A 25253-nucleotide genomic window follows, 5' to 3' on the forward strand; every position below is an offset into this window, starting at 1 on the left:
GCTGTCTTGGAGGGAAGAAATACACTGATAGAGTAAGCAAGAATGAGCTACAATATGAACAAATGTGAGACATTATTTTGCTAAATCTATTGAAATAGAAAATATTTAATTACAGTAAAATTGTCTGATGTGCCACGGTATGTTACTGTTGACCAATGGATAAACTTAACTGCTTTTCCATTTTGCTTGTCTCATTCACACAGCACTTCCACATCACTTCCCACTAACCTACTCAAAAGAGTCTCTGCATAGGACAAGACTTCCGGATGCTTATTGGTTTGATCTTATCTATTATCAGTGGGAAATAAATAAACAGCAAAGTTTGATATCCTGTTCTATGATATCTGCAAAAAAAAAAAAATAACAACATTCTGTAAGTAGAACAAAAGACTATGTCCTGTGGCTGCTTCATAAAAGCCTCCCCCCTTAAACAGAAAAAGGGTAAGGTTAATATGCACAACCTGATGTTTAATGACTAAAGTGATTTATGCAGGAGAAATGGTTTATGGTTTGCTCTGTAGCTTTCCTACAAAAGTTACAGTTTGACATGGCTGCTTTAGATAAACACAGCTCCTAAGAAACAATGACAAAATACAGTACTGCACTACTGATTAACAAATTTGCCTAATTGGGATTAATTAAAAATTGATTAGAAATTGACAGCTGAGATGGAAAGAAAAATGTAGTTAAAGGAACATTTGCATCATCAAAAATATCTCACTTGTATCTGAATAATTTTTTAACCTATTTGCTAAAATGATCCTGTACAACTGCTGCAAATGAACAGATGCATGGAAGTATTTTAACCATATTATGCCTAAAGAATTTACTTCTAGACAGATAGCTTTTACACTAATAAATAACTTTTTTCTTTTAAAATTAGATGATGGTAAATTCACAAAAAGCCAAAGAGAAGTAAAATCTTTTAAAAACACTGTCTTTTGATCAACTGATTTTCCTACCAGCAGTACCACTTTAAACTGTGATGGATTTTTAAAAACTGTCCCGAGATATCCAAATCAAACTCAGGGTATGTGACAAATTTCTCAAGTTTCTATGACTAATATTGTATCACAGAGTTGATAGTTAGGGGCTAAATGCGATCCTGACCTTTTGCGCTCACGGCTGCGAGCCCTGCAGTCTGTGCGCTGAGCCAACACAAAATCTATGCTTACAGCAGCGCTCTGCATGCCAACAATCCTCCCAGGCAGGATCCCCACTCAGTTTAGAGCCTCTTTAAAATACAGGAAAGGGTTCCTAGAATGGCAGAAGGTTCCCTATTCCTCCCCAGGAAGGCAATGTCTTTTACAGTCATCTCTCCTTGATCAAGAAAGTTTTGGGGGTTTTTTTTGGAGAGACCCTGTAATGCTAGGAAGCCACTGTTAATAGAGCATTTTCAGGCTTTAGATAAATTATACATTTCCAGAACATAAAGTTTTCTCTTTCTATTAAGTCTGAAAATCTCTGGTATCTCTCAGTCAAACAAATATTGAATTTCTATTCCTACCATCTTAAACCAAGTCAGTGGGCAGGATTTCTGAGCAAAAACCCTTCCAGGTGTCCAATCTGCTGTGATTCTCGACAGGATTTCTTAGAAACAGGAAGAAGCAATGGGTATTTCTACTTTGTACTTTCTACACAAGGTTCAACTGTTGAGGAAGAAGCAACTAATTATTACCGAAAAAAAAAAAATCCCAAAATCAAAGAAGGCTTGGCAAAGGAGAGGAAACGAGGAATATTGCCAATCTGGACATGGCAGTACATCAGGAAGACTAAAACGATTTTGTGTGGGAGAAAACCTGATGAAAAAGCTGTTGAAGAGCAGAGGAGGAAAGAGAGAAGGTCTGTGGAAGAAGGGCGTGAAAACAGCATCCTTTCAGGAACTTTTCCCCACCTCTGTTGCCTCTCTCAGCCCTTAAATCACAGGTGAGCCCATTCTCCACAAACTCTTTGCAAAAAGAAGCAAAGAGGTTACATGAAACTAATTATCACAACTCTTCCCCTGGGCTTGGAGGAATATTTAATGAAAAATGTAATTAGGTCACTGGTACCCTACAATTTCCAAAAGCCACTGTCATTAATTTTGCTTCAGAGGACAAGCCTTAGCAATCAGAATGGCAAAGCACTTCAATCACCAGCAACACTGCAGTGAGCAAAGACAACCTAAGTCAATAAACAAGCCTGACTGAGTGACTACAAAAAAGAAATGCTCCTTATAAGCAGCCAAACTGAAGATCATCAGGAAACTGTAAAATGAGGCATGTGCATCATGGAAACCTCTCCTCTTTCCATCCTTCCCTACAAAGGGTTGATCTGACACTGAACTGTGGAATTCCCCAGAGACATGATAATGGAAAAATAAAAACAGTAACCAGTTAATCAATGCTATGCATAATAAAAACCAGATGAGGGAGTCACTGGATAAAACAGCATCACACAACCATTAAAAAAGCAACTGCGTTGGAAACTGCTCTTCCTTTCAGTGTTTCTCAGCTTCTGTTCCAACCCTCCTTGCCTGAAATCCTACAAACAGGGTAGAAAGTGCAGTGCCAGATCAGATCAACTAACAGTGATCTGAACCTGCCAATGGCAACCTATGGGCAGATGGTCCACAGATGATTAGACAACCACAAGATGCTAAACCCATCGCAGGAAATTTTCTCATTTCCAGAAGCTAGTAAAAAACACGTATTTTATGTCTCTTTTGTTATTCTTCTCTCCATCCCATTCTTCTGGATTTAACCAAAGGGTAGGATAGCCTAAAGAAGTGCCTACAAAACCCACTCTACAGGGTAACTGCCAGCAGACTGAAACCTCCGACCCCAGCCCTAATCTCCCTTGAACACTTCTTGTATGTGAGTTCAAGTGAGAAACCCTACATAGCCGAATGTCAGGATGCACAGGGAGTTTTCCTTCCCCATGTACTCCTCAAATCCTCCCTCTTCACAGCATTACTGCACCTGTCCCAGCACAGTACCCCTGGCGCCTTCAATTAATGCTGAGAAAATCCTGAGTTAAGTGCCTACTTAAATTTGATGGGTTTGCCATTCAAATGATGGTCTGTCAGCCTAATAAAAGCACCGGTTAGTAAACAACATTACTGCACAAACACTGGCAGAATTATGAGCAACTGCAAGCTGCAATTAATTTGACCTTAGCCACCATGCCCACACAACCAGTGATGCTAATGCTGTGATTTTATTTCAGATCAATGTAAACAGCAACAAATCAACATTCCTGCCATTTCTCCAAAGGGGAAACAAAACTACCCAGTGCAGCTACAGGAATTTGCAATTGAACAGATGTAAACTACTTCATAGCCCTGAGGAAAATGGAATTCATTCACCAATGTGTAGCTTGAGCTAAACTAATCCGAGTTGCATATCCAGTTCTCGAAGAGCTTTGAGTAGCAATCAATCTTCCTGCATTCACCAAGTGATTTGTTAATCTGCAGTTTTCATAACGTAATAAAGAACATATGGATTAACCAGCTATTGTTCATAACAGCCTGATGAGCTTCTTAGAGTCTCTTGGTTACTTACTGAGTATAACAGTATCCAGTGCAGTGAAACAAACTGGGCAGTATGGATTACATCATGTTCTACCATCTGGAAAGCATTACAATATAATCACTAATACTGTGAAGCCTCCTGAATCCGTTCTTCATTTATAATGTGACTGTTTTTGAGCTCCAGAAAGAGCATCTGAAGAGTGATTTGTAAAATATGTTACTGAAATCCTAAACAGGATACTGTTCTTAATAAAAACCATACCTACGTACAAACTCGATTTTCAGCTTATATCCTTAACCAATCATGTACCAATGCAAATTTCCACTAGTAAGTTTTCTTGCTAAATCCATTCTTGCAGTGGATTAGTTAGCTCAGAGAAACCATACCGGGATAAAGCTTTCCAGGACCAGTAAGGTGATTTGAACATTCCCCAGTGCCTGGTTAGTACCCTCTATTAGGCGTACAGAGAGACTGAAAAGAGTTGATGGCATTAGACAACAACACAGAAAGCTGGGTCACAGCTCAGGGGGTGGGTGGGACAGGCTGGCAGTGGGCAGTCACTGCAGTCACAGGGACTATAGGTTATTCCTGTCTATCCACTGCTCCTGTGCTGAGGGGCAGAAAAATCTGCTCATGGTCAGCTGCTGAAGAGAAATGCTGCCCTAAGAATGCACTGCAGAGCAACTCGGCAGACAAACATTGTGTTTCCTATAGTCACAGTTGCCTTTAGGGTCACCCACTTTTCCCACAATGAATGTCCAGCATCCCAGCTTATTTCTGGCCCAGGATGCAAGTGCAGCAGGGCTCACTCTCACTACAAGAGAAGCCAGTCTTGCTCCTTGCCAGCAAGGACTAGCACCACGTCTGACATGTGAAGCAAAGTCTGCACTACAGCCCTTAGATCCACTTCTGTGAAACATGTTCCACGGCTGAAAGCCAACAAGGGTCAACAACACGCAGCAGTTGAGTTTCACAGTGAATCCCCTTTACAAATAGCCCTGGGCTGACAAATCCCACCATGCTCCTTAAGATATTTTTTCCAGTAAGACAAAGCCAAGCCCTTAATAGGGCAACCTGCAGAGAGCTCAGTAAATGAAACCTCTGGATTTGCTTTCCCAGGCAGCCATTCCCATTTTACTTCCAAGACTTCAGTATCCCTAAGGAGATATGCAACAGGGTGATTATCCACAGTTCAAGAAAATATATCTATGTCTGAGTGTGTATATACATTTATATAGACACACACACTCTCCATACAAAGCCACATTGATACAACAATCTCAACTCTTCCATGATCTCCAGTTCTCCAAAAACTGAGGTCAGGCTAACCTTATGACAAATTTATTACAAAAGTGGTAAAACCCATAGAAGGAATTTCTAGAACTCCTTTCTAGAAGTTATTGTAAAAGTTAGGTCATGTCACAGGTCATGCAAAAATCTGAAATCTCAACTGGAGAAAAAGGCAAACCATTTGTTGTTGCTTTGATTTTTCAGCCTTCTTGATGTTTTTACATTTTTACTACAGCTTTCTCACACTTGTAAAATAAACAAAGACTGATGTTTGGTAAATAATACATTCCTTCCAGGAGGAAGGACAAATTGATAAACTTCTGGTTTGACCAGTGCAGTCAGAGAGGTGTTAACCTCGTCCCTCAATCCCTGATCAAATTCCAAAGACTATATAAGTCAGAATTTCAAAATAAAGCTGCTTCTTTTCCTCACTTCTTAACCTGACAGGTGAGTGTCCTTCTTTTCATGTCTTCTAGTAAGAATTTGTTTCTAAAATTATATTCTGAAAACATAAAGTCAGTTTCCACCATACCAATGCTTTGATCAGGCAGCCCCAGAAATGTGGCAAGAAACCAAGAGATCTTTTGGACAATGTATTTTATCATATATATCATTGTTCCAACACTGATTTTACACAATTTCCTGGTAAAAGGAGTACAGGCCTTTTTGGATGACACGGCAATTGCGTGGGAGACGAGAATGGAGTGTTTATACATTGGGAAAGGTTAGTAATATTAATAGCTAAAATTGTGCATCATCTCTAAAACAGGAGCTCCTTACATAAATAAAACTGTATATAAGTGCACAAATGTCGCTAGACAGACGACACACAAACAGACCCCCCAAAAAACACATGCACACATAAAAATGTTGATGTATTACACACATCTCTATTACTAACACTGAGACAGACGTTTTCTATTCCACCTGCACAATATGCTACACAAGAAAGTTATTTTGTCTGCTTTCATTACCAGATCACATGACAGGAATTCTGCCATTTTCATTCATTTCAGTGAAAAGTGCTTTATGACCTGGTTCTTCAGTTTTACTACCCACTTAAACAAATACATTTCGTGCGCCATTTTTGGAATAAAAAGGAGGATGCTTCAAATTCTTCAACTAAAGTCTACTATTACTACTATTTAAAGCTCAAATATGAAGAAAATGTAAGAATTTTTATAGTCTTTTTAAAACCACATGTTTAGCTCAGCTAATAAATCTGTTCATGTGAACTCTGCAGCATTCAAACAAATGGATAAATGTTCGAGCTGCTAAAAAACAGATACAGTTTCTAATTCTCCAGTTATTTAACCCCATCTATTAAAAAGGACATTAGAGAATTCAAAGTGTCTGCTTTAAAATGAGATAAAGCTGGTAAGATATTTTTTAACAGGCACAGACATTACAAAATAATTCTTTTTGCCACCTTGAGAAGTGCACTTTTAAGATTATCCAGAAGAAAAATCGGCAATTCTTCTAGACTTGCATGCATAAAATTCTCCTTTCCCTTTCAGTACTCTTCAACCAACGTTGAAGGTAATTGCTGTCCTGATCGCCAGCTCATATTGAACAGATGAGCACTAGTAAATCAAAAGCTGTCCAGATCTCCTACTGTGGATCAACATATACATAATGGCTGCTTGCCCATGACTGGAAATCCTCTGATAGCTTAATGCTGTCAGGTGCTTCATTTCCAGTGGCCAAAACACAATGTAATATTCCAGAGGACAAATTTTTCAGGCTTCATTTCAAGCACAGAAATATGTGAACACCATTAAAACCCACTGATTTTGCCAAGATGCTTTTGTCAAGCATGTGTTTCACTAATGCATTTACAAAAATAAATATACAAAACTAATCTGTTTAGAAAGCTAAACAGCAGCAGAAGATGCAGACAAAGATGACAGAAGCAGAAGTTCTGCAGGTACTGTTAGTTTGGCAATTCTAACATTGGACTACAGTGTCAGTTGGAGAAAAGCCAATCTATTAATGTAATTGCATTGTTTTTAAAAAATTGTCTAGGTGAACATCACATCTGTATTTCAGTCTGAAAATTAAATTTTACATTTTTCAAAGAAATAAGTGGTATGTGTGTTTCCTTACAGGGTGTAATATGCTCATTGCATATCGCTGATTTTCAAATCTGAAGTAAATTTCAATTTTCACTCTGAAGTAAAAAATGGGCAGCAGTACAGGAGAGCATGAACAGAGAGACAGCAGCCAGTCAAGGCAGGAGGATTTATAGAAGAGATGGCTTGCCAAGGGTTTTCTGGAGAGGACAGGGAGGGGGTGGAAGCTTGGAACAAATTAATGGGCAAACTGTTCCAAGCACCAAGATTGGCATGGGAAGATGTGTCCAAAAGACTGTGACTCCAGGTTTGTATTACTTAACATCACTGTCTGGCTATCTAACTGTACTGACTCTAACCACTGTGAATAGCAACATGTTTCTCACCAGTGATACAAACGCCTCGTCATCCAATATCCAAATCTATGAAATCTCTGGTATTTCTGGTAAGCGGAAGATGTGTGAAAGTCCAGCAGTCAGGAGAGCAAGAGGGATTTGCTTGGGCAGATGTAATCACACTTAGTGCCATGCCTAGGTACCAGCCACCCTAAAGACAGTTTGTAGCAGGCCATTTACTCATTTAGCTGTCAAGGGTAGCAGTGCAATACTCCCATATGCACGCTGCAGGAGTATGTGGGTGTTGAAGGTACTGCCTTTCAAAACAGATCACCTCACCCAGCGTCATCTACCTGACAGAGCACAAAGGACCCCGCTCAGTCGAGTCTGATCACTGCTTAGCCAGACATGGGAAACCGCAGAGAAAACTCCTCCCAAATGTCACAGCTACTCCCCACTGACAAAAGCAAAGGAAACAGGAAAACACTGGGAAGGTTTATCCATTTTGCACTATGGTTAGGATCAAGAGCCAGTCACACGAGTACGCAAAGAAGCGCTGTGTTCTCTCAGGAGTGTCATTTCAAGTGACGGGTCACTTGAGAATAAGTCGCACAGCCTGTGCTTCAAACAGCTGAAAGTCAAAGAAGTCAAGGGACAAATGCCACAGGGAACAGACACCCTCTTCCCTTGGTACCTCTGGGTGCAGCGCTGGGTTCCGAATGGACGGGGCGTTATGGGCGCTGAGCTGGGAGAGGAGGGTTTGCAGGAGGAAGCACACCCTCTGCAGGCTGAGACTGCCACTGGAAAACAGCAATGCTCCAGGCAAGCAAAGGCAGCCCAGTTTGAAAGGAAGTTGCATGGATTTTTTTCAAACTCACTGAAATGCAGGAAGAAGAATTCAGTATATCTAAATCAGAAGAAAAACGATACAAGTCTATGGTATATAAGCAGTTCCACTGCACCTCCTATTCTGGGATCACATCGCCGCTTTCCCACAAACAAAAGAAAAGATAAAAAGCAAAATAAAATAGGAATAACCTCAAACAAAGCAGAAGATGTGAAGAAATGAAAGAATAAAAAGACATTCAATGTAATTTAATTTGAATACCTTTTTTTTTTAAGTGCACTTCCTCATATTTTCCAGATGAACACATGGAACAGATATACAAAAACTTTATCTACTTATAATTTTTAACATATCAAAAAAGATTTTAAACACTTACCATGAGGTTTCCATCACTGTAAATAATAACAGAACTACAAATTAAGCATAAAACTAATTAAACAAACATCAAGTAGCTAAAGTGTGTCTACAGAAAAGATTAATATAATTATAGCTCAGCAATTTGAGAAGAGAATATTTTGAATAAGTAGGTAATTAAGTTAAGAGAGGCCTAAAGAAAGATTTCACACTCACATTCATATGCTGAAGCAGTTTAAAAATAGAGAGCAAGAACTGCCTGACTTCATGTTTTAATTTTAGCTGGGTGATGAGCTGGTCCCAAAGACAGAAAGGGACAGCAGGATTTTTTCTCAGCAAAGTGCCCTTCGTATTTTTATGTGAAGGAAATGCAGTATGTTCTATTAATATCCTGTTGTGGCCCTACATAAGCCTAGGCACCCTTTCAAACAGGAAAAAGTTCTGGTTTGCTTCTTCAAACCACTTCACGTTCAAAGACATACACAGAGGTTAGAGAATGTCCTGACTGCTCTGGCCACTTCACAGGTAAATAACATCCACACAGGAATAGACACTTCGTTTTCCCATCAGTCACCTGTGCAATTACTAAAGCTGTCGTTTTCTATCATGAGGAGGGAAAAGCAAATGATTGAGTTCGCACCTTAACTTCATTCTCATTTTAATTAAGAGCTGAGAAAAAAATGTCAACACCAACCAGAAAGGTGGGTGAGTGCAGGAGGGAAGAAATGATGTTTGGCTTAATGCTGGCATAATGCCTAGGGTCTGCCAAAGAAGCTGGGAGAAGTACACAGACTTTTCCCACATAAAGAAAGATTCTCTCTCTGGGTACGGCACCCTCACATGCTTCACCTTCCTGACATCTCTCTGATTAACCTTATCCCAGATAAAACTCCTCCACAGCAGGTTCCTGCCCACCCAACACTGTTTCAGGCTGGCAAATTTTGACAGCAGGGCAGGACTGAAATTCTTCTTATTCAAGAGCATCACACTGAAAACTTTTCTGTCTTTCAGGGAATGGTGGAAACGAAGACTAACCAGCTTGTAGGTTATTTTCCTGACATACTCTTTCCAAAGTGTCAGGTATGCAACTGAAGGTCAGATTCTCACCCAAATCCTCAGGTGTCACAAAACCACAATTTTAATTAAGATTAATTTTCTTGATAGATGACAAAGGTTAAAACCTAGGCAGGGAGTATGAGTAAAACAAGTAAAAACAAGCAGTAAAACAAGCAGTAAAAACAAGCCTGCTGAAGTCTCCCATCCTCTTCCACAGTTACATTCCCTTTCCTGGATTTTAGAGCAACAATCAGCCTTAAGATTTCAGAAACATCCCCCCTCTTATGTTTGCCATTTATTTATAGGTTCATCTAAGGCTCCACCTGTAAAATTCCACATGGATTAATACTGGTCATTTATTTGCTCCAGCTCCTTCTGTGAGTAAGCATTTGCAAACTTTCTTTGCCAGGGAAGTAAAATGTAAGTCAGTCGAAGTTTGCATTAACACCCTGCTGGTCAGCACTTCCTAGGTGAGGATACTGCAATTGTGATCTTTAGTGCACTTCCTTAGTGAACTGTGTATCCAAAAGCACAGAAGGACCATGCCATTCCTTTCAGTGACCTGCTGCTTCCCATCCATTCAGCTCTTGAAGAAATAAAGCAGAGCACAACAGTTAAGCAGGTGAGCCCAGGAAAATACATGTAATTTCTTTACATCCATATAACTGACACCTTTTTTTTTAAATCTTAACACAGTTTTGCATTTATAGTTACCATAGTGTGTTTTTTCCCCACACTCCTACCTAACCCGATCGCCAATTATGTTAGAAGTTCCATACAGTTCTGAAAACCTTTTTCCATTACCCTATTCAGATGAAGGTCACTGTCTTTTCTCCCAGCAGAAGCGTGCTCTGCATTTCATTTGTACACATGAAATGAGCTCATTTACTCTTATCACTCCTAACATTTCTAGTTTAAGCGTCAGATATCAAAACAGGCCCAGGCATCAAGAGCACTCTATCCCCACCACTGGAATGACAACTTCCACTTGACTTCTTGCATCAAATGAAGTTGAAGCACTTGAAACTAAAGACTGAAGAGATGACTAAGTCCTTTCATTTTACTGAAGACCCCTCCATTTTAGAGATGCTCCCTTGCAAGAAGGTTGTCAGCTGATATTTTTACTTTCTCCCGCTTAAGTTCAACACAAAGTTTGCAAGAGGAGATCATCACTTGCTGCATCACTATTTATAGTTACTTACTCCATTGTTATCCTAACAAGACCCTAATCAACAAAGCTTCTGATCTTCCTAAATTAAAATTGTAACATGAAGGCATTTTTGTTTGAAAGAGCTTTTAATATAAACAAAATTTCTGCTTTTCTTGCTCTAAATTAAAAAAAAAATATTGAAAATTCAAATACCAATTATTCTTCATTTCCCTTCCCAATTCATTCAGATAATGCTTCTTTTTCACGCTCCTGCGTAAACAAATCGTTCATGGGGTTCAAGGTATGAGAGGCTGGTTTTCCGTGGCAGAAGACAGAGACATTCAATTTATTTTTCTGTCTTTTGAAAAAGGAAAAATACCCTTAGAAAGAGTTTACCATGAAGACACACTTTCCTTCTACACGGCCTTCTTGCCCCTTCAGCAAGGTGATATGCCAGACTCCATCAAGGGGCAAGCACATCTTTGGCAAAGCAGTTCCAGTTTCAGAAGGAAACATACAAAACATTCACTGCTTGCTCAAACAAGCAGTCAAGTCTTGAGTTTGCTTCAGAGCCTGCCCAGCAGGATCTAAATGCAGGGGAATGATAGGAACCTCTCTGGCTTTATTAAGCCATTTGGCAGTACTATATAAGAAGCACTGTCCAGGACTTACTGGAGATACAATGCAGCCCCTACAGCACTGGCTTTCCTGCACATGAGGGGGATGTGTTCTCCAAGCCAGGCTTCCAGGTGATCCAGCAATACTCCCACCTGCTGCCCCTACTGCTGCCATTCATGTAGTTCTGTTCTCAGAGTAGTGCTGACTCCTAAAAGCTGGTCACTCTGCCAGCTTCACTACAGATAAAAAAGTACAATTACCTCAGGGAACTTAAATTAAGAGCTGCCTGTCTCACACAGTTATATACAACTCTGGCATGTTCAAACCAGAAGATGCATTTTTTTTCCTGTTCCCTTGATGGTTTTATTATTTCTTAAAAATAAGGGCAGGAGGTGGAGGGCTAAAAATTATGTACTGCAAGTTTCCTCAAATTACTAAAATGTCTAAGCCCAGATCTGGGTCCACTCCTGCTCAGTCTCTCCTGCTTTGTCCACCAGGAGCCAACCAGCAAGCCCTCCTCCCACGCTGTGCTATTTGTGCAAACTGCTAGCTTGAAGAAAAAAAGTAGATAGAGAGCTGGTTTAGTTCTAGTGAGGTCCGCCTGGCATCCAGCTAAGAGGTGAGAAAACTAAATATAACAAACTTAAAACTACAATTATTGTAGGGGAGTTTGCCAGAGCTGCTCTGAAGCTCCTAATGGTCTGTTGGGGATTTATGGATCAGCTGTGAAAATTTACCCACAGCTAAAACTTGCCAATCAAGTCCTTGGCTTTGAACACTGCTACCAACATCTACATAATACAGTTTGAGATTACAGAAATGTCAATGCAAAACCGTAGGTTTTAATGCTTCAGAGAAGGGTACGAGGAAAATCTGTCATACTAAATAGACCAATAAGACAACCGTGTGGAGGCTCCCTTCTGAGTGTTTGGATCTTTGTATAAAAGGGTCTTGTATTTTTACAGAGCAGGAGATTACAAGTGCTGCCAAAATACACAGTAAAAGACAGTATGTTGTACAGAAAAGACTACAAACTGTCTTGCAGTTTAAGAGCAGATTCCCTCCATAAATTTTGCCAGCAATGCAGAAAATAATCTTATTTGCTGATATTTTATGTTCTCGCCACACGGATGGCAATAAAAATGATCATTATAAAATTTATAAAAGCTTCTCTGAAATTGTATCTGCTATTTTAATGTTATTCCATTTTAAAAGAGCAGCAAAACCAACAAAAAATATCCTGAGAACTTACACAGAAAGCAAAACAAGTAGCCAGTTTAGACCAGAGATATAAGACCATGTCTTCTTTCTCCCAAATGCTCAGCACAAATGGTCCCCTGTAAGGGCAGCGCTGTGCAGAGGAGCTGATGGGCTCTTTGTAGACCCCTCTCCACCTCCAACTCTACAAATCCCTGCAGCTGGTGAGGCTTCAACACTCCAGAGTACTGGTTTGAAAACATGTCAGACCTCTAACACGCTATTAAGCACCACAAAGGAGCATAAATCTGTACTCCTCCCTGCACAGATCCATACTCTTTTTTAAAAGAGAAGTTTTAATGCTGCAACATAAGGTAACTTTCTTTTATTTTATTTTGGTTCTACTACATGAGATCTCTTCTGTCAGCAATTACCCCAAAAAACAAAGAGTAAAGAGTCATGAAGCCCTGCAAATTTAGATGATAGGATCTGATCCTTTAAAGCCTTATACACATAAATAATCCTCATGTGTATGAATAAGGCTTTACAAGATCATAGCATATACACTATATCCAAAGAGGAATTCAAGTCCTCTTGAATTTACTACTGACAAGCAAACTCAGCCACCTAACATTATTTATGTTAAAATATAAATTATGTAATATATTTATAATATAAAGACATATTGCTTTATTCTGCACAGATACACTTCAACCATCTACACAAAATAACAAAGTCACTTCTAGTACTTGCGAATTTCGATTTAACTCCTTTTTTATATTTGGAAAGAAATTCAATCTTTTAGTACTCTTTGATGCATAAAACCTACAAAACCTAGGTCGAACAGTAATGATCCCATGTCTTTCAGAAGTCTGATCTACCAAAGATACATGACATGTGATTAATTTAAATTTGCTTGACAAATTTGGAGTACTTTTTAACACATTTTTATTCACCAGAAGCGGGGAAAGAGAAAGTATGTTCAAGTGCAGAAAATCAGTTGACTCGGATTCAAGTACCACAGAACTTTGATTATTTTATTACAACACTTTACCTATGAACCTGTTTGCCCATGCTGCCCCAGAGGTACCTCTATCACTATCCCAGTCACTATTCTTCTGTAGCTCTTACAAACATGTTCACCTCTAGATGCAACAATGACACTTGGCTAAGTGTAATGCATGGCAGAGCAACCTGAGGCAGACCTCTTGGTTCATCTCAGAGCCAACAAAAGGGTCAGCCCTGTCTGCACCATGAGAAGGTGTTGCTACACAACACAACAGTGACCTTGAATGAAGCAGTATATAAAGAAAAGAGGCCAGTGCTTGGTTGTGAGCTGGCAGGATGGTGGAAAACTGTAGGTGACCTTAAAAGAATGTGCCATGAGAGGGACACAAATGGATGGTGCAGAGTACATGGATAGCAAGAGTGTGAATGTTAAGACGTGTTAATGGAAGACTTTGAAAGATAAGAGGAGCCTAGGGCTGAAAAAATATCTCATCATAGTTTGCTAATATTTTTCTCTATGGTTTCAGGAGCTGACAGTCACCTTTTGTCCAAATGCCACCCTAGTCTGAATTGTGCATTCTCTGACAGAACTTTACGTGGAGGAGCAGAGGAAACCTCTGACAATCACTGGAATAGCATCCAAACTGTAAACCACGTGAATACCCATAGCTGTGCCCAGCTCCACAGGGACTGGGGCAACCTTCTCTGTGCCAGAAGTTATTCTGCTCTCACACTACTTCCAAGAAGAACAGAAAGAAGGGTGAGAAAGACATTACTAAAATATTTTTTTAAAAATGAGGCCAAAAACAGAATAGTAAAAATTGATCAGTGTAAGGAACTGTACGTGTCATCAACCTAATAAAACTACTTAGCACATCTTCCCTTAGGGGGCAAACATGAACATGTTAATCAGCAGAGACAGAAATAAGATTTGTTCCTGCAGAAACAGACTGTTTGTTATCTCAGTAAAGGCAATGTCAACCATCAAACCACTTGCTGAAGAGGTACTTAAAGCCTGTTTCCTAGGACAAATATTAAAATATAAGTAAAAATGTGCTGCAACTCCTGCACATTTCCAAAGAAGTGGTCCTAACTCACAGACACCATCAACTCACACATCTCTGTGCATCCAGAAAATAAGCAAAGCCATGACACATAAAACTGTAGCTTTTGACACTAACAAACTCAAGACGTTTCACACGGCTTGAATTATAAAACTCTGCATCCTAATCCAGAGAAAATCAGAAGTTTTAGGGCAAATTAAGGAAAGTTAAGACTACATAACACCAGATGCTTTTGATATCTCAAAAGCTGGTAAGTCGGAGAAGGGACCAGGTAATCAGAAAGCTGTCAGTGACCTTGCTCATAACCTGTCCAAAATGCCATTTTCTTTGTTCATCCTGGTCAGCAGAAGACATTACTCAAAAGAACATCAGTTAAAGATTTCCTTATCCTGTCCCTGTCTTTTCTTCAGAAGTAATCCAGAGTTAAAATCATGTACTACTCCTCACAACCAGCATAGCTGCAGATTCCTGTCACCCTCAGAGTCAGGCAATGCTCGTGGCATCTTTGGAGCACTCTGCAAAGGCTGGTGAGCCAGCTGCACATTTTTAGACAACAGAGATGACAAACAACGAATCTAAACTGCATCATTCAAGCAACAGCCACAAAGAACAATTCCACCCTGGTCCTGCCCATTGCCTGTTCAGCTCATCTCCCAACGCAGTCATGGAGAAAACTAACAACAAATGCATCTTCCTTGTAGTTCCTTAGATGCACAAGATAATTGTTCCACAAGCTGCATATTCAGTAAATATCAGTTAAACTCTCATTTCCCAAGTTTGCATACACACAGCCAGAAATGCAGTTAGCCTGATACAAATTAACTGCTTCTGCACTCATACCTACTGATCCTTTAAGAAAACAAGCATTTGCTCCCTTCCTGCAACAGAATACCCAATGCTTTTATTCGGCATTTCTTCTAAATAGGCAAGAGGCATTTGTAAAACGGGCTAGGCTTGAGCTGTCAGAACAAGACAGATATTAAACGTTCCTAAAGCCCAAAGGGAGACGTTTTCTGGTTTCCCCCTCTGCGTCAAGTGACAGCTCCACTGTGATGGGTCATTAGCGTGACAAAGGGAAAGCAGCTGGACACAGAGAGGGGCAGAGGCTAACAGAGCGATTACATCCTTAAATCAACTATAAAATGTTACAAAGGATGAAGAGGAGAAAAAAAGGGAGGAGTATATTCAGGGGAATAAAGTCAGTTTGATAAAGTGCCTAGCTGTGCATGATATGAAATTAATTCATTTAAATAAACAAAAAAATCAAAATCACTTAGTCTTCTGAGAAAGCAGAATGTATTTGAAGGAATATTTTCAAGTGATTGAAATCATTACCGCATGCAAACAACCAATCTTTCCCTCCTAAACAAATTTCTACAGTCTCTATGAAGTAAAAATGTATCTTTGAAGATCTAGTTCCTCCCATTTTGACAGCCCTCAGAAAGGATCAGAACTGGTTACTGACATTTTCCCCCATCTCTATTTTCCTCTCCTCCAAATAAGATCAGGAAGATTTTACCACCACAGCACAGCAGTAGCTCTGCAGGTCACACACAACTCTTACTGTCAGGTGCACACAGCTCTGAAAGGACAAGTGATGAAATAAGATGAAAACTAAAGGAACATATTTTCCAGTCTTCCCATTGATGGGAACAGTATATTAAATTTCCAATAAAAATCAACATTCTGGCAACTGAGTTTTACCAAAGAGGACTCCATTGCCACATGTTGTACTCCAGCAGTCACTTACTATACTGCCTCTTACAAATTACACATTATTTAAGTTTTCTCTAAAGCTTAAATAACAGCATCACTGCTGTTGTGTCTCTCTCCACTAAAATTTGACATTTCTGGGCAACTAAGAATTGATTGATAAATGATAATAAAAGTCAGATTACTTGGAAATGTTTGCATGCAACACATTCTTTCTAAATTCTTTTGTTCTGACTCCTTTCTGCTTTTGTACCTCTATGCTGTCTCTTCAGTCTTTTTATTTTGTCTTTCTGCCAGTAAGCTTAGAGAGACTAAAGAATTAAAATCAACCAGATCAAAGAACCTTTATCTTTTATTCTTTAATCAACCAGATTAAAGAATAAACATCAGCCAGACAAAATCAAGTCCCAAACTCCACACTTTCAGTCATTTTTGTTTAAAACAGAGAACATCTATATGATCAGGTCATCTTTAACCTTTGAGTCACAGCTGATATAAAGGAGAGGTCATTGTTTTCCATCAAAAAAAGAAATTTAAAAGAAAGAAGGAATTTTAATTACATGACTGGAAGATTATAATGATCACTGATGCTACTTTTGGAAACCAACTAAACTTTAAAGTGAAGCACCCTTCGTTTGTTCCTGCCCCCTCCATTCACGCACACATTTGGTACACACATTTGGCATTTTAAGTCCTGATTCCAATCTCAGGTGAGGCAAAAGAAGAGTGTCAATGATTACACAACAAGAAGCCAGACAATTCCAGAAAAACTGCATTTTCCCCCACTGCATGTTTCACAATATACAGAGACAATAAATGGAAAACACGAGGAGATTAACAATGTGGGTTTACACATTCTCTGGCAAGTCCCACACCATGCCGGTTTAGCAGCTCCTGCCCCTTGTTTTGGTAAAGCTGCTCAGCTAAGACAACTACAGCCCCCTCTGTTTTGTTTTCATCTCCAGTCAGGGCTGTTCGATTTGTTTCAACACAAATTCCATGAGTTTTCAGAGCCCTATCAGACAGAGAAGAAACTAAGATTTTCGAGATGTACTTTAAAAGGCAAACAAGTATGGAAAGCCTGTATCAGTAACAGTAAGAAGAGAAACAGTAAAACCAGTGTTTCTCCTTGTTAAGTATCAGCTTAGCCTTTGCCATATATGCCAAACTATTTGCCATGACTAATCTATATAATGGGAGTACATTTCATATTTTATCTCTCTTGAGAGACTTTGACTTGGGAAGGGAAAAAAAAAAAAAAAAAAAGAAAGGAAAAGGAAAAAGAAAATCCCACACTACACAAAACAGACAATGAAGCAAATAAAAACCCACATGCTTAACATAATGGGCTAGAGTTAAAAAAAAAAAAAAATATAAACTGGAGGTAATTTTTTTCAACAAGTTTTCTCCTTGCTGCTGTAGGAAATAAAGAACTCAGAGCACTCAGCACCAGCCTGCTTCTTCCTCTCTGCCCCCAGAACTGGCACAAACTGATGACAACTTGGGCGCAGATGTTGGAAATTTCATCTTCCTTCCAGAGGAGCTCAAAATCTCCAGGGCACAACCCCTTAGGAAAAAAAATTAACTTTGTTTTTTTCCCCCCATTGTTTTAAGGTGCCTTTTATTCAATTTATAAATCAAACATATACTCCTATATCAACACAGGGAGTTAAAAATTGCTCCATTTCCACTGGACAGATATGACCCATGGCAAATCATTAGAACCAAAAGCATACAAAGAGCTGGATTTCAATACAACGAGGTCTCCTATAATCACAGAGTTTACTCATGGCAAATGTTTCAGTGAGAACTCTCACAGAAAGCAGTATCTGCTTCATGCAATATTTCTATAGTTAACCCACAGCCACACAGTCCTTTCTCTAAGTTATTTCCAGCTAGTTGCTCTGTCAGACTGCAATGAATCACACACCTGGAATTATTAATAGGAATCTCCACACTCTCATGCTGCTTAGCCACTCCAGCCAATCTAACAACAGCTACAAAAATTTGTCACATACTGACCCGTCATCTAATAATTGCATTTCACAATGCAACTGCAAATTATAAACAAAACTTTCAAGCCATATAAATTTTCTCAGAAGAGCAGACTTACCGAAAGAGGGGGAAAACCCCCCAAGCCAACAGTTCCAAACACACATTGGTCTTTTCAGAGATATCCAATACGTGCTTCACTTGCTGACACTTCAGACCCTACCCTGCATTTCCAACCCTTCCTCATAACTGCTGCAGAAACCTGTTATGAACACTGGCCAACACCATTACAACTGTTCTTCTTCTCAGTCTTCTGCATTATTTCATACGGAAGGTCATGTTTTTCTAAGTCATCCTCTGAAACATGTAAATTCAGGTTTCCCTTTTCCAGCAATTTCTCATTCTCAGCTCTATAGCTTGAGGGCTTTGACTGCAACAAGGCTTTTAGTTTTGGAAAATACAAAGTATTTTCCCATCAAACATCACAACAACCTGCATAGATAGAATGCTTTAACTCTGTAAATCTTATCATGGTACCTTTACTATCAACTCAATTGACGTTGTCACTCAGGGGGGAAAAGTACAACATGTAGAGAGCATATTTCAATTTATATCTTATTGTAGTTGGATACTACCAGCAGGGAATTTCAAACTAGAAGTCTAGCAATATTTTTATAATAAAATTACATTATAAACGTAAAAGTAGAGGGGCATTTAAAGAATATAGTACATGCATTTTTTTGCGTGAGTTTGGCCAATGTAACTGCTAAAACATTTCAGATCTCCAGTTTCACTAAATTTTAATCCTTGTTCAAAGCTCAGCACTCATAGTGAAGTTTTATCAGCTGCCCACATAGAAAGCCATTTTTTAAAATTATGTTGCTCTTGACCTAAGATCTGTAAGCCTTCCTAACAAAACTGCTGAGGGAGAAGAAAGAAGGAATCCAGCGAGCTTTCAAAGTTTAAATGGTACAATGAAAAATGCATATTTTAGTGAAAGACTTGAAACACGGAGGTGTTTTGTTAAACATCACAGAATATTCTGATCTACTTGACTCTGAATTAACGTTCTGCAACTGCCCATTTGTTTACAAAACGATGGCAATTGTTAAAAAGTCAAAAAAACCAAAATGCTCAGAAAACAAGATCAGTGTTTGTTTCCCTGTAATGAGTCCATGACTTAATTTTGTAGAAGAATCACTGCTTTCCTTTCCACTGTATTTTGACAGTCATAATATCTGTTCTAGTGTGTTAGAAATAAATTTGGAAGAGCAATTTTGTGTATTTCCCAACATCTCCCTTCTAATCATTCACTGAATATTCAGTTTAGCTTATAAAATACCAGTTATTTTCAGCAAAACAAAGTACAATTTGCCTGCATTTCCAAACCAGTGCATTTATTAATTGTCAGATAAACAGGCGCACACCAAATTACTCCACACGGTTACAGAACTGCAGGATCAAGTTGCAAGACCTTAGATGGAGATGTTCGATGTTTGCCACCACGCGTTGCATTAACATGACAAAGAACCCTCAAAACACAGCATCTCTCTCAAATCTTTCCATTAAAGGCAGGGTCAAAAGGAAACCATTTGAAGTTTTCCTACCCATAATTTGCTAGGAAGCACTACGAGCAACAATGTGATGCCCTCATACATAACACACACCACATCAGAAATAGCAGCATGAAGTATTCTCAACCAGTCTACCTGACTTCCAACACGCAGCTACATAAAGTCTTGGTGAGAAATTGTGAAAAAATAAGACTCAGCTTTAGAGACTGTAGCTTAAAGTTTAAGACTGATTTTGAGAAAGTGGAAATTACTCTGTGGTTGCACAATATTTCACATGTAGCACAGCAACAGCCCAGTGGACTTAGGAAGAGACCATTAGTGTTTCAGTTGCGGTGCAAATCTCCAAGCCTGTATCCCCAAACAGAAATAAAAATGTAGGCAACAAGAACCCTGAATGTTTTCATAATTAAGTTACAAACCATGATTTAAAGCAAACAGACTAAAAGAAAATCAAGGATCAAACTCATGAACCACATTCTGCAGAAAGTTTGATAGTCCAGTTATTTACAAATTTATAAAAGCCGATGTGATTCCCAACTTAAAATAGCGTTCATACTTTAAATTTGCAGTAACATCAAAGCATACATTGCACGTAAGTATTTCTATGCATGTGTGTACTTTGCAAATGGAAGAGAATTGAAAGCATTTCCTCCATTAGTTCCATTGTTGGGTTTTGTTAAGAAAGTGATAATGGAGATGCCTAAGCCAGCGCCTTTGCTGAAGCGGTTGTTGCAGGAAAGCAGCTCAAGCCCAGCGGCAAGGCCGTGGCAGCTCCTCAGTGCTTTGTCATACTCGCGCTTTGCTTGAGGGCCGCACACGGGCTCAGTCCACTTGGCGGTCTGGGACATGATATCGAAAGTGGTTCTCAACCTTCACCACTGCGCAGCACCCAGTGTCCTGCTCGTCAACCCAAGCAGCAAATCTTAAAGTTATAGAAGGCAATTCTAATAGCTCCATAGCTGGGTATTTGTTAGCAGATTAAAAGCCCTTACCTCTTCTAATGTTTTATGACTTGGGAAAAAAATCAGATACAGTGCACGCAACCACTTTGAATCAGCACAGATCATCCGCTTAGGCCTTACTCATGCTTCAACTATTAACTACAGAGCATTCGGTTTGTCTTCAAGCTTCTCATTTAGCCGGATAAGTATCACTGGCACCACTGCATCTGTGTAGCAGAAGTGCTTTTTCCCCTTTCTGGGTGGAAAACGAAACAGCAAAATGCCACCTGCATCACTGCACTCATTAATAAGCCTTCCATGCCCGCACAGGTTACTTTTCCCGTGACAGTTTTGCAGAGATGTGATTGTTTCTGGCACCCCACGAGCCCCTCGCTCCAGGCCTGCTGGGGGGACCGCAGCAGCGGAACGGCGGCCGGGCAGGCGGCACACACCGCCGCGGGGCAAGCGACGGAAACTTCCCCGGCCCAGCTCCCAGGCGCGGAAGACGCGGTGCCGGGGCGAACCCTCGGGAAACCGACACGAGCGGCTTTTGGGGTACAAAACTTCTAGGGGCAGCGAGGCCACTGCTGGACTTTAGGGGAGTCCGTGCCCCTAACAGCGGGGACGGGGCCTGCCGCCACCCGCACGGCGAAGCGAGGCTCAGCCCCGCGGGGCACGGCGCGGCCAGGGCCGGTGCCGGGCCGACCCTCCGCCCGCCCGGCTGTCAGTCTGGGCGCGGGGGGAGGGAAGGGAAGGGGGGCACCGCCACCGGGGAGGAAGAACGACCCGCGCCTGCCCGCCCGCCCGCCCTCCCGGCGCGGCGGAACGCGGGGCGGCTCTTACTTGTGGAGGAGCTGGGGCAGGCTGGGCGGCGGTGGCGGCATCCCTCGGCTGGGGGCCCCGCTGCGGGCATCGCTCTCCGGCGGGTCAGCGCCGCGGGGAGCCGGGGCCTGGCTCATGGCAGCGGCGGGGACCATACGGGGCGGCCCCTGCGGCGGGAGGCGCGGGTGGCCGCGCAGCCCTCGGCCGCGGCGGCGGGAGGGAGGGTAGCAGAGAGAAGGGAGGGGGCAGAGGACCGGCCCTGGAGACAACCGCGCTCCCCCCGCCGCCCCCCCGCCGGGCTGGCGACGGCGGGACAGGCAACCCCCTGCGACTGAGCCCGCCCTGCCGGAGGGCTGCGGCCACCGGCGGGGGCGGCCGGCGCTGCGCGGAGCCCCGAAGGCGCTGGCAGGGCCGGAGGGAGGGGCGGGCGGAGCCCCCGGGCCGGCCCCACCTGGGCGCCGGGCCCGCTCTCTCCCTCCTCCGCCCGCACCTGCCCGACGGGAGGGACCCGCGCCCCGCGGCGGCCCGGCAGCTCTTTGCCCTGTGTCCTAGCCGGGGCAGGGTGGCTCCCGCGCACCTGTTCGGGACAGGGTGGCTGGGGCGTACCTGGCCCTGCTCGGGATGGTCCCGGGGGCCGCGCTTGGCAAAGGACGAGCTATACAGCAACCAGTGAGCAGCACCGGCCCCTTCACACTCCGGCAGTAGTTTACAATCATCAATCACCAAAGGGCAAAAGGAAAACTGTTCCCTCGCTGGTAACACCTCTCAGACATCGGCTCTGTCGGCTGATATAAAACGGGAGAGTGTACCCCAGCCAATTACCCCAGACTCCCCTCATCTGGGCCCAGCCGTTATGGGTTTTTAATAATGGGTGTCGATCCTGGGCTCCCGGCTTCCAAACACATACCTTAGCGCGATCAAGCCCTACTCAGGGACGCTTTACGTGCTGCTGTGATAACACAGGACTAAGGAGTGGAATTGCTGCCTGATGACATGTCACAAAAAAAGTTTTACCTGCACACGTTTTGGGAGGAAATTTCAGATGACCGATGGAGCGGAAGTTGCAATCTTGCATTAAACAAGTAACACTGAAAATGCTTTTTTTTCCAGCTCTTGTTCCTTTTGTACCGTGCTGTTTATTAGAAAGGGACAAGCCAAAGGCCATTTCAATACTTGCTCCTGCACTACCTCTGTTTGCCACACACCCTCCCCCAGCACACACACACACACACCGAGGAAAGCAGAAACATCCTGGCTCCTTTGAAAAATTAATCCTAATTCAGGGGAAAGATGAATTTTGAAGGAGTCAGGTTCTCCTCCCCTGCACCTGGCACAGTCATTTACAAGTATGTAGCCTTCTAAATGGGAACAAAATGCCACCTCCGGTGACTGGAAAATTTTAACTTAGTTGCAATAATCACGTACTTTACACTTTGCAGATGGAGAGCACCAACCAGGTGCAGGGCAGTGGAGAATTGGGCCGGATTTCAGTTGCACAGTTACTTAATGGTAATGTAACACCAAATGCACCTTCTAAAAATGAATAGTCTTCAGTACTTGTTTAGACACATTGACTTAGACTGTATTCTGAGAAGTACAAAATATGGAGCTTCACATCCTTTCCCACAAGGAAAAAAAAAATGTAAATTACGTGTTTTCTGATTCAGTGAGGGCCAAGGGGTGGTCAGCACTGTGTAGCTACAAGATGCCTGATCTTCCAGCAAAGGAAAGGTAAAATCTGGCAGACAAGTGAGGCAGCTCATGGGGGAAAAAAGTTTAATACGTGGGACCATCTCTGCCCAAGGTTTAAAGTAAATCCCAGGTGTCCACTGATCATCCACAGAAAAGTGGCTTTGCGTGAATTTCCTGAGTAGCAGTGAAAGCCTTTGAGAGCAAGGAACAGCCACTGCTGCCTGTAATTATTTGAGGAAGTGAGAGATGGTGACTCATGGCTCAGAGGGCAGCAGGAGCACAGCTATGACACTAATGCACGGCCCTGGATTAGGAGATGGATAGTCACAAGAACGCGTTACTTCGCACAGACATATTACATCACTTGTAATAATGGATCAAGTGTGTTTTACTAGGCACTACTATTTCTGCACTTAATACACCCACTGTACATCTCAGCATTCAGTCACAGCATGGGGTCCTAAAACTCCACAAAGATTTTCTCCATTCATTTTAACAGTTCTCATCCCTATGTCTGCCTCTTGTCAAGATTGTTTTTTCTGTTTTTCTGTTATATCCCAGTGTTTGGCTTGGCATGATCTGATGTGGCAAAAGCGCTGGCCCCTCACTGCCAGCTGGTCCCTGCCTCACCACAAGGCACTAGCAAAGGCTCACTCAGAGGTTTGTCCTACAGGGAAATAAGTGGGTGGGTGCGAGCAAGCACAGACTGACTGATGTTCATGGACTCTCTTATTCAAGAAATCAATATAAGCAGTTTTCTGGCCAACCCTTACAGTATTTCTGGAACACTGCCATAAGAGAGAAACAACAGTGGCTGGTCCAAAAAACACAGTTTTAGGGTCTGGGTTTGGCAGTAGAACTGAACAACTGTTAACAGATATAAAAGTTCCTATTCCCCTAATATGGAACATAGTTATGCACATTGAGAAATCAGAGCTGTAGGTTTTTTCCCCTTGGCTAGAGACATATTCTCTGTTTGCGTCAGCTAATAGAGATTTTGTTAAAAATATTGGAAAAACACTGACTTTCCTTTTGCTGACTTCATATGTATTAAATACCTATGATCTTATATTAAAACTGTTGATCTTTTTTCTTGTATCTATGTTGTATCTATAAGTATCTATGCCATGGGTATTAATGAGAGCTCATGCAAAAAGCACTCCTGGCTAATAATTTCAGCTGAGATTAATATGCTCACTGCATCTCCCAAATACAATTAAACTATCCCCACCTCTTACAATGCCTTTTTTGTGTTTCCAGTTGAAGCAGTCTGCATGCTAAAACTGAAGTCCTGGTCTAACTGCTGTTGTAACTTGCATGAGGATAAACCAGAAGCATCTCTCTGGTGTAAACGAACTCACACCCAGAATATTCCATTTTTAGGAGCAGATCAAGAAAGGCACAGGCAGAACCTGGAGAAAAATAAAGGGATCATGAAGTAGGAAAGTGATGGAGCCAGGCACACACAGGATACTGTGTCCCCAAATAGTTCAGCATCAAATAACAAAACCAGCAATGATTTCATTCCTTTAAGAGCTTATTTAACCATAGAGTTACACAGTAGCAAGGAAACACATCTAAGAATAAAAGATATCAATCTGTCTATTAGTCTCACTAAGGCCTTTCATTGGTTCGTGCCTGAATCTGTTATTCTCTGACCTGAAATTTAATCCTTGGTGAATTAATTGCCTTAATTGTAATCTTCTGAAAATTAATATATAATCAACTCTTCATTATCAGGGAAAAGAAGCAATTGGAAAAAAATGGAAGATAGAAAATCTAGGTAACATGAGTACCTCAGGGCCTGGGCTGGCCCAGCTGCACGTGTTGTGTCCTGGTGTAAATGTCCTGCTCACTTAAGCTGCAGTGAGCAGCACCAGTTCAGGTACCACTGCACAGCTAACATGGTTGATTCCCAAAGTGGCACCCAGACACAACGGAGAATAAACTCTGGTTTTTACTGTTACTACGGTGCACAGGTTCTTTAATTCATATTTATAAAGTGTGATCTAGATA

General features: G+C 41.4%; 1 protein-coding gene across 3 annotated transcripts in view; it reads right to left on the reverse strand.

The window, feature by feature from the left end:
- The window catches only part of RBM20 (RNA binding motif protein 20), a 99372-nt gene extending 77505 nt beyond the window's left edge, over positions 1-21867 (reverse strand). For 2 of the 3 annotated variants that reach the window (XM_066323599.1, XM_066323597.1), the window contains exon 1: positions 21567-21866. In XM_066323599.1, coding sequence (XP_066179696.1) covers positions 21567-21700 — 134 coding nt within the window. In that variant the 5' untranslated portion in view covers positions 21701-21866. Of the gene's footprint in view, positions 1-21566 lie in introns of all 3 variants that reach the window. The other variant, XM_066323598.1, reaches the window with a different exon arrangement.
- Between the last annotated feature and the right edge of the window lie 3386 nt (positions 21868-25253).

The sequence above is a fragment of the Sylvia atricapilla genome, chromosome 8 (assembly GCF_009819655.1).
Source record: "Sylvia atricapilla isolate bSylAtr1 chromosome 8, bSylAtr1.pri, whole genome shotgun sequence".
NCBI lineage: Eukaryota > Metazoa > Chordata > Aves > Passeriformes > Sylviidae > Sylvia > Sylvia atricapilla.